This window comes from Larimichthys crocea, chromosome VII, assembly GCF_000972845.2.
Source record: "Larimichthys crocea isolate SSNF chromosome VII, L_crocea_2.0, whole genome shotgun sequence".
In the NCBI taxonomy this organism is placed as follows: Eukaryota; Metazoa; Chordata; class Actinopteri; family Sciaenidae; genus Larimichthys; species Larimichthys crocea.
The window spans coordinates 18,142,746-18,156,426 of NC_040017.1; the positions used below are offsets into that span (position 1 = coordinate 18,142,746).

Genomic DNA, 13,681 nt, shown 5'->3' on the forward strand with positions numbered 1-13,681 from the left:
TATTTGCTTTCTTGATAAAAAGATCAACACCACTCTCACATCAGTCTGTTAGACCGAGCCAAGGGGTGATTAGCTCAGCATAGCACACCAAAAAACAAAAAAGTCTCACTAATTAACATGATATATGTGACGTTTGGCAAATATCTACAAAAACAACGTGTGAAAATGTTACTTTGTGGGGTTAGGGTGTTCTTGGTATTGGCTGGGAACGATCACTGAAGATTTGTCGTCACTGCTTCAGGACAAAAAATTATTCACAACATATAATAATAATAAAGTGTATTTCTTAAAATGTCCACCCATTCATAATAAGACAAAGCAAATGTAGCAGGATATGTGTGTGTGTGTGTTCCCACACAGAGAAGAGCAAACCATCGAAGTAAACATAGCCACATGTATCACCTAAAATATTCCACTTTCTTTGACCACACAGATTTTTCCAGTAGGCCGGTATGCATTAAAAATGGACTTATGAGCGTGGAATAACAACACGACATGGTCCTTTACCTCTTTGTAGTCACCACTGAGGTAGAGGTTGGACGTCAGCCCGATGACATCATCCACTCCACCACATCCATCCATATTATCCAGTGCCTCCCTCATCCTACTCTCACTCTGTCTTCCTGTCTTTTTCTCTCTACTCCGCAGTCAGTAGGTTAGTCCACACCGACGCCTGAGTCCAGTCAGTACAGATCATATTTCCAGCCAACTCACGTCTGCCGTGGTCTGTCATGAGAAATAAAATCTTCTCCTGTACCGGTGGCTTCTCCTTGTCTTTCTCTTACATGTTGTGACACCGTTTCTTTCTCACTTTCCTGAACTTTCTGACAACTCCTCTCTCCTGTAGGTTTCCACTGTCGTTCTGCCTCTCCCACAGGGCTGTGAAAGCACAATGGTCAGAGGTAAGGCCCCTTTATACCCTCCCTACCTTCCACCCTCTTCCGCCACGACCTCTTACAGCCGGAGAGAGCAAAAGAGAGGGTGAGGGAGAAACTCACACTGGTTTTCCACTTTCACACGGCTGGCTGACGTGAGGACAGCAGCTGCTTACAACCAAGTCAGAAAGAGACACCTCAGCCATGGGATAGCAACACCGTGTGTGTGTGTTTATGGCAATGTTCTTGTGTTGTGCAAGCCTGTGTGTTTGTGTGTTTTTAGATGACTCCTAGTGTGTCTGGAGCCTCTCTTGGACTCTATCTCACACTGTCTATATTTATTCTCCCGCTGTTCTATCCAGACTCCTTACTGATTTTTTCCTTTTGAGCTTCCAAACCCTCTTATCTTGAACGGCTTACAATTCTGCGTATGTTTGTAAAAGAGATTAACTTAAAAATGTAGATTCGCCTACATATTTGAGGCAAACTGAATGTGAAAGTGTATGTGTTTATGTAACAGAGGAGGCAGCTCTCTTTCCTGCTCAGGTAAAAATAGTGCCCCGTCTGGAGTCCAAAGCCAGCAGCCCCAGCCAGCTAAATAAACCCTGACAGAGCACAATGGACCATTAGTCTGGCACACAAACACACATGCACGCTCACATACACAGAGAGTGCTTGTGCCTTGTATCAGTGACTTACATTTTCAATCTGAGCTCTCCACAGTGTGTAATGATCTCATCTCAGAGAGACGTTATCGACCCGTGACTCATATATTTGTCATAGCCACCGCCCAGAAAATTATGCCCACATACGGCTGCAGAATCACACAGCAGGGGAACAAGACTTCACACAAACACACAAACCATCAACTGGTTACACAGAGAAATGTTGGCATGGCATGACGGGGAAACCATTACCATGTTGAAGTGGAAATAAACTCATAATTCATATGGGGTCACAGATTTATTGTGTAATGATTAAATGGAATGCACATTAGTGAAAGACTGTAACCACTGAATATTTTTCTGGATTTGTTTACCAGATGATTATTTTTTGGATGACTGCTTGATTGTCGATGAAATGTCAGAAAGTGTCATCATTTCCCAGAGGCCAAGATGACATCTTTAGATTGTTTGTTGTGTCTAAATAACATCCAAATCCAAAAGATATGTCAGTTTTAAATGATAGAAAACAGAGAGAGCCTCTGACTCTGAAGTAAAACTATTACAATAGCAGAGTATTGGTAGAACAGAGTCGGCACAGATTCATTTTATTCACATAATTATTATGAAGCTGGTTTGTATTACACATTGATTCATGTTAAATGAAAAAAAAGGGGTTTGTAGAAAATAATTAAGTAAGGTATTCAGAAATTATTGTTTTGCCATTAGTACTGACACTCAAGTTATATTTGCATTGAGAAAAACAAGCATTTTAGATTTATCCTTGGTTATCCCCAGTGCAAGGCTACATTTATTCGATGCACACACTCATATGGCTTGCTGCAGGGTTGGATTAATGACTGAAAATATAACTATACTAAAATGAAACAATAGCATGTCAAAGAGAAATGCACAAAACTTTGAACCTGACCTTAAACAGAGAGAAAGCTTTTTGAAAGTTCTGTACTATGTCTCTCTCTCTCTCTCTTTGAAACCGTCACACCTCTTCCTGCAGACTGATTCAGAAGATGAATCATACTAAACAGTCAGAGATCTAACGGGAAGACGGGGATATCAGATAAGAAATAAAATAGCCAGCCAAGGACAAAGAGGTGTACAAGAGAGATGAGAGGAGAAAGACAAGAGGAAGGAGAACGTCAACTGATACTAATGAACATGAGTCACATTCATCACAAGAATAACGTGGGGAAAAAAGACTCACGGATGAAGACGGTCGGGGGAATAATGCATTTGCATGATAACATCAAAGAGTACTTGAACACAGACACACATGCGCACACAGGGTTTGATGAAAAAAATACGAAGCAAGTTTGATTCAGTGTTGATCCCGAAGGATTATGAGTAGAGTACAGCGAATTGTCTGTCTGTCTCCTGAATCCACCCACACTGTACTGCTGCTGCTGGGGGACAATACAGATAGCACACAAACACACACACACACACACAGATACACACATACACAAGCCAATAAAACCGCTGTTAGTTGTGAGCGAGAGTGGTCTGTTTGGGGGTAAAGGGTGGGGCAGTGTGTGCCCCGCTGGTTCTATTTTCTCATTACCGAGGCTGACTTCATAGTGAAGGTGAAGTCAGTGCTGTTTCAAATGGGATAGGAGGCCCGAGAGGGAAGAGTTACCTGGGTTACCTATGGACGGGAAGCTGGCAATGGAAATCTACGAATACACACACACACACACACTCACAAATGTGCACAAAAGCCTCAAACTCAAGGGCAAAAGACTGGGTGCAGTTCCAGCTGCATATTTGAGACATGCACACAGGTTAATAACTCTGATGCTTGACTGTTGGGTCAGCTGAGACAGCGAGCAAACGAGAGAGAGAGACATGCACACACAGAGAATGGCTTATTGTTCCAAGTGAACAGAGGGTGACTGTGGGAGAGTGGGTTCCTGGCACCTCCTGTAAGCCTGGGATCCAAGGCCAATGGCACTGTGTGTGTGTGTCTGTGTGTGTGTGTGTGTGTGTGAGCATGCATATGTCTGATACCTACACTAGCTTTTTTTTTTTTTTTAAATCAGTCTCCATCTATGTTTCGTTGAGAAGTTCCTATCTACAAACCGCTCCTGCCTGTCTTTGTGCGATATTGTAACACCGGATCACATTTTGCTGACACATATGAAAGGAATGCTGCAGACTCTGATCTGATATTATTTTGGAAAGCAGGAGGAAAAGAACGGGGGCTGCAACCATAGCAACGTGGTGAGAACTTCTCCATGGCGATGCACTGTGTTCCAAACAAATTGGGCTACGAAAAGGAGCACGGGGCGGCCCATCGGGAAGCCCGCTAACTCACATGGAGACTGGTGATTGAGGGAGCTGAATTTTTGGCAAATTGTATAATATTATGTCAAAGCATAAACAAAAAGAGGCCTGCTGCACAGCAAAGGTGTGATACAGGGCTCCACATGCATCTTTATCTTTATCTGTGCGTATACTAGGGTCAGAAAAGCTGTTATTCTCTTGTGTTCCTGTCTACATAGTGTAGGTTAATAGGGGTGGACAATAAGTTTTCACATTTACTTTTTTTATATTTTAGTTCACCGTATTATAGTTCAATATTTTGGGAGAATATTCAAGAATTAGACAGGTCTGTGTGCTCCATTTAGAGCTGGGGATGGGATATGTTTAACTTAGCATAATGACTAGAGACAAGGAAACATCTACCATGGCTCCATCCAGAGTGAAAATATGTGCCTTTGCCTTTGCTATGGTGCATTTTGTTTGTTTGATTTGTGCTCTCATGGGGCGTTACATGCTATAATTACTTCCCTGCAAACTAGATTAAGTTATTATGTCAGTAATTCCATACATTTACTTTATTATCCAGAGCTTATTGATCAGTTCTGTCATTCTAGCATGATCCATCTACTGTACGGCTAGTCCTCATTTATAATTCATCAGGCCACACCTCATATACTGTTACACGGGAGCTCTGCCTCACCCCTCTCCAGTCAAGCATGAAAAACTGCTCGTGGACACATATGCATAACATTTAAGCCTAACATAAATACACATAAATCCTCACACACATGCAGACAAATACTGCGTGTGTGACAGGATTTAGCCTTCAATCTGAGGTCCCGGGGCCTTGGCAAGCTGACAGTACTCCTACAGCCTGGGATGACACACTGTGGCCAAGCTGATAAATCTCACCGTCACACTTCAACCGGCTGCTGCTGCTGCCGCTGCTGCTACTGCAGCACACGACGACACAGCAAGATTTATAGATTTACATGAGAATACGAAAACAGGATGACATATTGAGACCTCGGTCGCTAGTAAACACACTGAGGAACAGGCTGCTTTTAGCTCACTTATGCACTTAACAAAATGAAGAGCAGCATCAAGATGAAGAGGATGTCTGCAGCTGATGATTTAACGATGAACATTTTTTTTTTTTTGCCTCATGGTTTATTTGCAAAATTGACGCGGCTTAAATCGATAGATGGTTTAGGCTATGGGTCAAATGGTCCATTCATTGGTTCTCCCGGGGTCAGCCTGTGATTTAATTGGCTAATGGTTTCTGACATTAAGTGGGGGCTTGCCTTAGACATTATGGGGTAAGAGCAAATAAGGAAGGACAGATGCTTTTTTCTTTTCCTCTTTGCCTTAAACAGCCAAAGACAGAAAGATAGGACCATATCTTAGTTAAAACAGAGGTAAACAACGGTAGCCAAAATAGAGATTGCCCCTGAGGCATGGACCCTCCCAGGAGACAGAAATACAAGGAACAACACCCACCCTACCTCCATCTTATTCCACTTTACTTCTTGTCCATACTGTTCCCTCATTAAACCCCCTCGATCCCTCACCTCCCCTGTTCCTCTGCTCTTTCCCCCATCGCACTTTGCTTCTTTCCATCCCTGGATGTGAGCGTGTGTTGTATGTATGTGCGGGGCGCTGTCTGCCCGCTGGTTGCCAGGTTACCAGTCTAATTGAGGGGCCTCTAGAGAGTCGCTGTTATCAGAGCCTGAACCCTCTGTTCCGCTTACCGCTCTCATTCTTTCTCTTATTCACGCTGTCTCTCTTCACCAATAAACTTTTTCCAACATCTCCCTAAATTTGACTTCCTTATATTTAACTGATGTCAATTATTTTCATGCATCATCTCACACGCTGTTATCCCTTTCTACATTTCTGTGCACCTCTCCCTTCACTGCGCTCAGCCTGTGTTGTCAATATTTCTCCTGTTACTGCTTCATCTCTGCCTCTCATCTGCTATCTCCACTAGCCCTTTGGCATCACTTTTCTCTGGTTATCTTCTCTTTTCTTCCACCTTTCTGTCGCTCCATCTCGCTTTTTTATCTACCACAAAACATGGCAGGAAATCCTTATCCTGTTACACAACTGATCCCTCATCCACACAAGCACGAATCCACCCCCGTGACATACAAATACAAATATGTAGAACTTGCTTCGAGATGAATACCAATATTTTGATAGATGATTGAGTCTTTTTGTGGTTTTCTAACCTCAAAAATCCTAAACCAGAGCACTGAGGGCAGTATATTAATCTCCACACTAATCTCAGTCATTGGATGGTGGAGGATGTGCACAAAACCGATGAAAGATCTTTTTTTTTTGATAAATGTTGATAATGCCACAAAGGGAAGAACAATTGTTATATAGCACCTGAACCCAGCCACATTTTTCCAATACATACACCAACAATCCTTTTCAATTTAAACCCAGGGGAAATGCTGGAGGTCATAATTTGGACTCTCAAGTTTCACGATGATAAAGCACTTTAACTGCACCCACAAGGCCCATCCATCTTTCTACGACCCTCACGTTTCCATCTCATCGCCTCCTCTGCAGCTTTTCTTGCTTCTACACTCGCCTATCCCTGTCAAAGAAGCTCCATCTTTTCCTCCTCAATGCCTCCCCTGGCATATTCAGCTCATCTCTTTTGCCTTTCATCTACCTCTCCGCTTGTTCCCACTCTCCATCTCCACTGCATTGCAGACTTTCTTCCCTAACAGAGCTGGTTATAGAAAGGCGGATGTACAGCTGTGATGTACTCGCTTTCCTTTAATCACGACTGCTTCATTCCTCCCAATTCCTCGTTAGATAAATTGGGACACTGCTGTCACATGTCCCACTGGGATCACACACACTCATAAACATGCATGCACACACATACACAACCCTCCAAGCAACCATTCACATTTAAATTCTCTTCATCACTATGAGTTCAGTCGTGACATTATAACTTGCAGTTACATGCACACCTCATGCCTGCTTGACATGGATTGATGAGGCTGTATGAGGAGAAGGTGGAGGGGAGGTAGGACATTATTCCCTTGAGTCAAGTGCTCTCTTAGCAACCAGCCAGCCATCAGATTCACAACACAATCACGTAGCCGCAAAAGACAGAGAAATACTCCTACACATGTCTGAGTCTCCGCAATGACACACAAGTCCTACACATGTGCGACAATGTGCTAGTTTCAACGTGACGTTCAAGGACTTATGATAAACTGAACAGGAGGAGATAAAACATGATATTCACACAGTCTACGAAGCTACGAACAACAAAATCAACAGCTTGTGTGTCAAAATGGAAATGGAAAGAAATTGGCAGTTAAATTAAATGAATGCGATGTGTCATGTAGGTCTGAAAACTACCTGGTAAGAACAGTTTTCCTGGTGGACCATCCTTCACAGCATCCTAGAGTGGAGCTGGCTGAGCTGGGGGAACAGGAGCGGGACTGGGATAAGATTCCCAGCCCTGCGGTGGTATTCCAACAGAGAGGAGGAAGAGAGGAGAGGAGAGAGGAGGGATCCCACCCAGTCCTTGATCCAAACTAATAAAAATAACAAATTCCCTTGCTTGCTAGTCACTTCAGTGCTTTTTATCTGTGTTTTCTGATTGTTTACTGCTCTGTCTGTTTGTTAGGAGAAAAGGGCAGGGTCTGATCGCTGCTTCCCCAAAGCCGAAAGAGGGAGGGGAGTGAGAGGACTGGAGGAGGGGTGTGAGAACGAGAGAGAGAGAGAAAAAAAAGAGGGAGGGAGTGGAGCGGTGAAAAGCAGAGAGTACATAGCCGGGCGCCTTTCTCTGTCTGGTTTGGACTGAAAAGAGGGAGGAGCTGTTGGACTGAGTGTATGCAGAGCCGGCCAGTGGGGAGAGGGGATGTTAGAAAAGAGAGGGAGGGTGAGGTTGGTCTAGGTCAGGGTTGGGATGTCATTCATACGGAGTCATGCCATACAGAGATGGAGAGAAAGGATGAGAAGGGCAGAGTGACTTTCTTCCTTTATCTTTATCTCAACTGCATTAATAGTCGGCAACAATAGGATGCTGCAATTTAAACTCACACTCACAAGTGTTTGTAACAAGTATGAAAATCTCAAGTACCAAAAGACAGCATTCAATCTGGTCACATTTGTAATCTACCACTTATTATTTGATCAGATAGTTCCTGATTTAAACCAAAACTGAACCAGCTTCACAGATGTGCGTGTTTGCGTCATCTTTTCCACTGCATGGCATGGACATCTTCCCCTCTTTCACTGTTTGTCTCTTTGCAGGATTATAATCTCATAGAGGCAGATGGTCAGTTCATAATCCAAACACAGGCCTACTCACATAATCTCTCCCTTCTCCATCTCGCCATCCATTCCTCTATCCTTACCTCTAGCCTGCTATTAGAAGTCTTTGTTTCCTGCTTTGCCCAAAATTGTTGAAGCCACTGAGATGTAAACATGTGTCCTGCTTCTTTTTGTTGTTGTGTTGTATGTGTTGTTTTTGACATTTTTAAATTGAGGCATTATCACATAATCTCTAGATTATTTTTGCAATCTACAGATTAATCATTGATCAAAATGACAAAAAGCTCTTTTTCCCTTAAAGGGATTTACACGACAGTAACATATATAAAATGATGCAATATGTCTATAAAATGTAAGAAAAGAGTAAAACATGTATTTCTGTTTCTTATAGTTCCAACCTTTGATCTATCAAAAATCAATTTCAAATAAAATAAAATATAAAAGCACCAAATCATCACATTTGAGAAGTTGGAGTCTTTTTTTTGCGAGGCATTTTTGCTAAATACTTCTGCAAACACTGTGTGAGGTTTTATCTACAACTGTAGGCACTTGGATTTTCCTCCTCCACCTCTAACACTCCCATAAAAGCCATGGAACAGCTTTGCACCAGAATGTGGGGAATGTGGCATCCTGATGCAACTGAACCTGACATCTGTTCCAGCTTTCATTTTTGTCTTTTTTTTTTTGGCAAGTTGGCAAGATACACACACCCTTCTGTTATCTCGTCCCTCCTCTCAGGCAAGATCTCTCTATCCGGTATCGATCTTTGTTGGGTGACGCTGCTTTCCCCCCGATAAGACCACTCTTGGGTTTAATGACCTGGAAGTGGATCGATGAGCTCCCTGCTCTGATCTCTCTGCTCGAGCCTGCATCACTGGTTTGGCCTTCTGTGCGGTGTGTCCGGCTGTGGCAGACTGGAGCAGTGCCCATTCTGTCACACTAACCTTGGATATAATTATCTGTGCATGACACTGACCTACGATAAACTTGTTTTTCTTACAGTGAAAGCTACCGACTGGGCCTCGTAAAAGCAGTGTTAAGCTTTTGCTGAGTTTATTGGCATACGGTAAGTAGGGGAAACCTAGTAAAGTCAAGCAGAGAGATTAAAAAGTCTCTGGTGAAGAGAGTCGTGGGATTCATGTCTGTATTATTAGATATGTTAAGTCAGGTGTTTGCTAATATATTAGCCAATAGATATCAGTAAAATAAGGCTTGTTGCTGTGAATTTGCTTTGGTGTCTACTCTCTGCCCTCTAGTGATCGACTGCTGACTTCTGTTGGACTATGCAGCACAATTACATGTGAATCTGCCTGCTGATCCCAAAACAGTAACTTAATATGGAGACGTGTACATTTGGTGCCAAGTATAGAGTCAAACTGAGTTTCTCCTATGGTGTTTATATGCTTCAAATTAAGTCTACACCTTTCCTGCAAGTTTTCAGACAATCCTTTGGTCTTTTTATAGAACATTTTTTTTCCGTAAAAGCTAGTTTGTTTTAAGCCTTTAGTGGGTCTATGAGCCAATTCCCTGCAGTAGTTAGTCAGTGATGCCATGTACTAGATCCGGTATTAAGATCTTTACAGCTTCAGATGTATTAAAGCGTGATGCTTCTCTCTTTTGAATACAAATGCGTTGAACTGGTTTCGCTTTCTGATGCACATGCACACTAAGGCAAGTGCATGAATAAGCAGCAGCAGAAGCAAAAAAAAAAAAAAAAGAAGAAACTTTGATGTCCAACATCTGTGAGCCATGCTTTGATACAAGAAGCCACAGCAACCCCCTTTCTTTCCTCCATCACCATGGCAGCAGTCACTCCGAAGACACCCCCCCGCTGACCTTCACACGGTTGTCAAGGTTACAATCTGAGTCATAGCACAGGTGGAGACCGAGACAGTATCTCTTTATCCACACCAGAAATGACAAAAAAAATAACTGGAACTTCCAAGTCTGTTAATTGTCAGATGATATGAATGCAGTTAAACAGTGACAGCAAACAAACTCCAATAACTGTGATTACGTAAGTGGTCTAAATCAGCAGAAAGAAGATTCAGAGCAAAGATTATTAACTGGAGACAACAGGCAGGCAAACTACAGTTTAGCACCCACACACTGGCCACATTATGAGATGTTTGTCTGGGTGGTGCAGATCTAAGGACTAAAAAGACGAAGTGCTTTTCAGCTAAAATATAGCTGTATGCTGATTCTAATGGCAAACCTCAACACTAGTATGTAATTTATGCCTCAACAGAGCCGGAGAAATTGCTGTTATGAGTGTCACTCTCACTGTGAGTGTGCGTGCTGCAGGGTACGCCGAGCGCTGGAGCAGCCCATCTCACGCATCAAAACACCACTCATGTGGGGATCTGTGTATTTAACTCTATATTTATAGAAGCAAACTGAAATAACAAATACATAATCATAAGTCACTGATAACATGGTTCACTCTTCTAGTGGGATACAGAGAGAGCTGGAAATGATACTGTAGGTGATAAATAATGACCTGTAACACTTTTTAGAGCTTTTGGGGGAAAAAAAGGATCCCCAGTCATGCTGCGACGTCTCCACCCTTTCTCTGACAAACAGCTTGCCCTCTCTCTTTCAAGCTTTCTTGCCATTGCCTCCTCCTCCTCCCCCCTCTCTCTCTCTCTCTCTCTCTCTCTCTCGCTCGCTCTCTGGCCTTTCAGTGTAGCTACATTTAATTTCTTTTCACCACTTTTCTCCATCTTCCTTCTCCTCCTCCCCTCTCTCTCTCTCTGTTCCTCTGCCTCCCTTCTCCTTCTCAGCAGGGCGGAGAGGGGAGCACAGATGCTTTTAGTGAGCTGACATTTTGTGCCAGTGTAAAAACACTGCATAGCAAAGCAGGTTGGCTCAGTGTGAGGGCCAGATTCTGGCGGTAATGAGCTCGCTCTGACAGGGAGGAACTGATGTGGAAGGCCAGGGAGTGCATGTGTGTGTGCGCGCTTAGTCCTTATGATCAGCCACCAGAGGTTGTTCTAATGAGGACTGTCTATAGTTGGTGGTGGAAAGCATGCTGTGACCACCAGGCTGTATTACTATTTGTTTCACATTTTTTAAATGCGTCAACAAATTTGTGTACCAACTGAGTAAATGACTAACTGACCAGCAATTACACTTGTGCAATGACAAAGTCCATTAAGAAGCAGGAGCTGTGAGTCACGGTGAATAACAAGCAGCTGAGACAGACTAGATGTACTTCTTGTTGTCTTGACTACAGATTTTAAAAAATGGGAGAAAGGAAAAAGGTAGTCACAATAATGTGGGAAATGTTTGCTATAGTTTAAATAGTTAGTTCATCAATCAAGTGGTCGATCAAAGACACACACACAATTTTTTATACAAAAATGGCAAAAAAAATCTGTGATTTCAGCTCACATTTAAAGAGATTTGCTTCTTTTATTTGTTTACACATAATTGTAAACTGAATATATATATATATATTAACACATTATTGATTAAAAATGATTAATTAGGAAAATAATAAACTGACTGAATGAAGATCAAAATGTTTTATAGTTGTAGCACCAAGTTAATGCCAGAATAATCATCAGCAACCATAATTTCTTTAACAAGACAAAATGACAACATTCCCTTGTTCCAGCTTTTCAGATGTGATGATCTTTGCTCGTCTTATGTGCTGATCTTATGTGGTTTTGGGTTTTGGACTGTTGGTTGGACAAAACAAGCAATCATCGTCGTCCTATGGAAATTGGAACTTGCATTTTTCACTGTTTTAAATATTTGATACTCTAAGTTGAGTGTTTAACTGATAATCATTAGCTGCAGCCCTACTACAGGTGGACAGAATGATTATTCTTGTGTTACAGATATGCGAGGACATTGGTGCTCTGTTACAGCAACAGATGAAGCTCTCTGCATGACCTGGCACAAAGTACCCCTCTCACTCTGTGTGTGTGTGTGTGTGTGTCTGTCTCACACACAGCGCACACACATGAACACACACGCCACATGAATAGACACAGAGTCAGAAACATGGAGGCAAAAATACCCTTGTTTTGTTAGGGCCTGTGTGGGCGTGTGGATGTGATTTAAACAGGACTCATATTTTTAGCCTGATATAAACAGACCACATTCACGGCCCACTTCTCTGCCTCTCTCTCACACACACACACAGACACACACGCTCTCTCTATAATTAGGAGCAGAGAAGCCCAGTGTTTCATGTTTCAGCTCCACCCAAAAGAGCACACATGTCCACAAGCACACGCACTTACAACAAACACAGGCCACTGTGTGTGTGTCTGACTCAACCTTTTATTCCTGCGACAAGAGACAGGAGCGGTGATGGATAGGACTTTAAAATCCTTCACTGCTTGGAAAACATAAACCCTCTTTCTCAATTTCCAGCCCTAACCCTCTTTTTGCAATAAAACTTGTTTGTTTTTTTATCTCCTTCGGCCCCATTCTTGCTTATAAAGCAGGTCTGCGCCCGAGTGTGTGTTTGTATGTGTGTATTCGGCACTGCTGTATAGTAACTGCAGTCTGACACGAAGGTATAACATTAGAGGCTGTCTCCTCACTGCTACATAAATCCCCATTTCCTCCACAGCACGCTCTGCCACTCACGGCTCGCGCCCCCTCTTTGATAGTTTTCATAGGGTGGAGAAGGGGAGCCAGGTGGAGGGGGAGAGGGAATGGTCTCCTGCTGTATTTTGGCGGTGTGAGAACATTGGGCTGTAATGCTTCCTGACAGCTTGAGGAAGAGGACAATTAGCAGGGAACAGGAGTGGGAATGAAGGACAGGAGCTGTCTGGGAAAAAAGGGAAGAGGAACAGAGGAATGTGGAGATAATAAAATAAAAATTTGAGACTCGGTATGAGGCGAAGCTGACTCCCATGCCAGATAGGATATAACACGCACTAAAGAGGGCTTTGACACTCAGGCCTTGGTGAATCATGGCTGAATGAATCAGAAGAAGGATGTGTTTGTGTGAGGATGATCAACCAGACAAACGGCGATAGGAATGAGTGGCTGTAGGTCAAACATAACTACAGCAGCATCTTTATCTGATTAAACCACAACGCTTGTGACATGACTCTGGCTCGTTAAACACACAAGGTGTGGGTGTAAATTCACAGTAACCTTCCACCTTGAGTGACCAAACAGGAAACTGGCCTTTCTTTGTCAGTTTGTCTACACCTATCAATACAAACAGGTCTGAATTTATTTTTTTTTGGTTTTTATTTATCTGTGCAGATGTGGAGAGATTGTCAGGCAGCTGATTAAACTGTACTTTGACACCAGATAAGAGCAGTTTAGACAGCACCACTCCTGTGGAGGCTTGAACCTAATAGCCTTCTGCTATTTCTCTGATGTTTGTGTTTCCCCTGGTTACAGTTTGTATGTAGAGCCCATCAGCCAGCAGGTCAACCTAAATAGCAAAGGTTTTGAGGCGTGTGCAGGTGCACAGTCCACTTGACTTGTCCAACCACAGCTGAAGGTCATGGGATCAATGCTGTGCTCCGTCAACAACAAACACTATTATTGTGCATATCTTTGCTACCTGACACACCAAGC

At 42.8% G+C, this 13,681-nt stretch overlaps 1 protein-coding gene across 6 annotated transcripts in view; it reads right to left on the reverse strand.

The window, feature by feature from the left end:
- schip1 (schwannomin interacting protein 1) overlaps window positions 1-13,681 on the reverse strand; it is a 191,945-nt gene that overhangs the window by 16,068 nt on the left and 162,196 nt on the right. Inside the window, exon 1 of one of the 6 annotated variants that reach the window (XM_010738199.3) lies at window positions 7,205-7,533. The exons of 4 other annotated variants lie outside the window; for them this stretch is intronic. In XM_010738199.3, coding sequence (XP_010736501.1) covers window positions 7,205-7,234 — 30 coding nt within the window. In that variant the 5' untranslated portion in view covers window positions 7,235-7,533. Of the gene's footprint in view, window positions 1-507; window positions 974-7,204; window positions 7,534-13,681 lie in introns of those variants that run through there. One more of the 6 variants, XM_010738198.3, reaches the window with a different exon arrangement.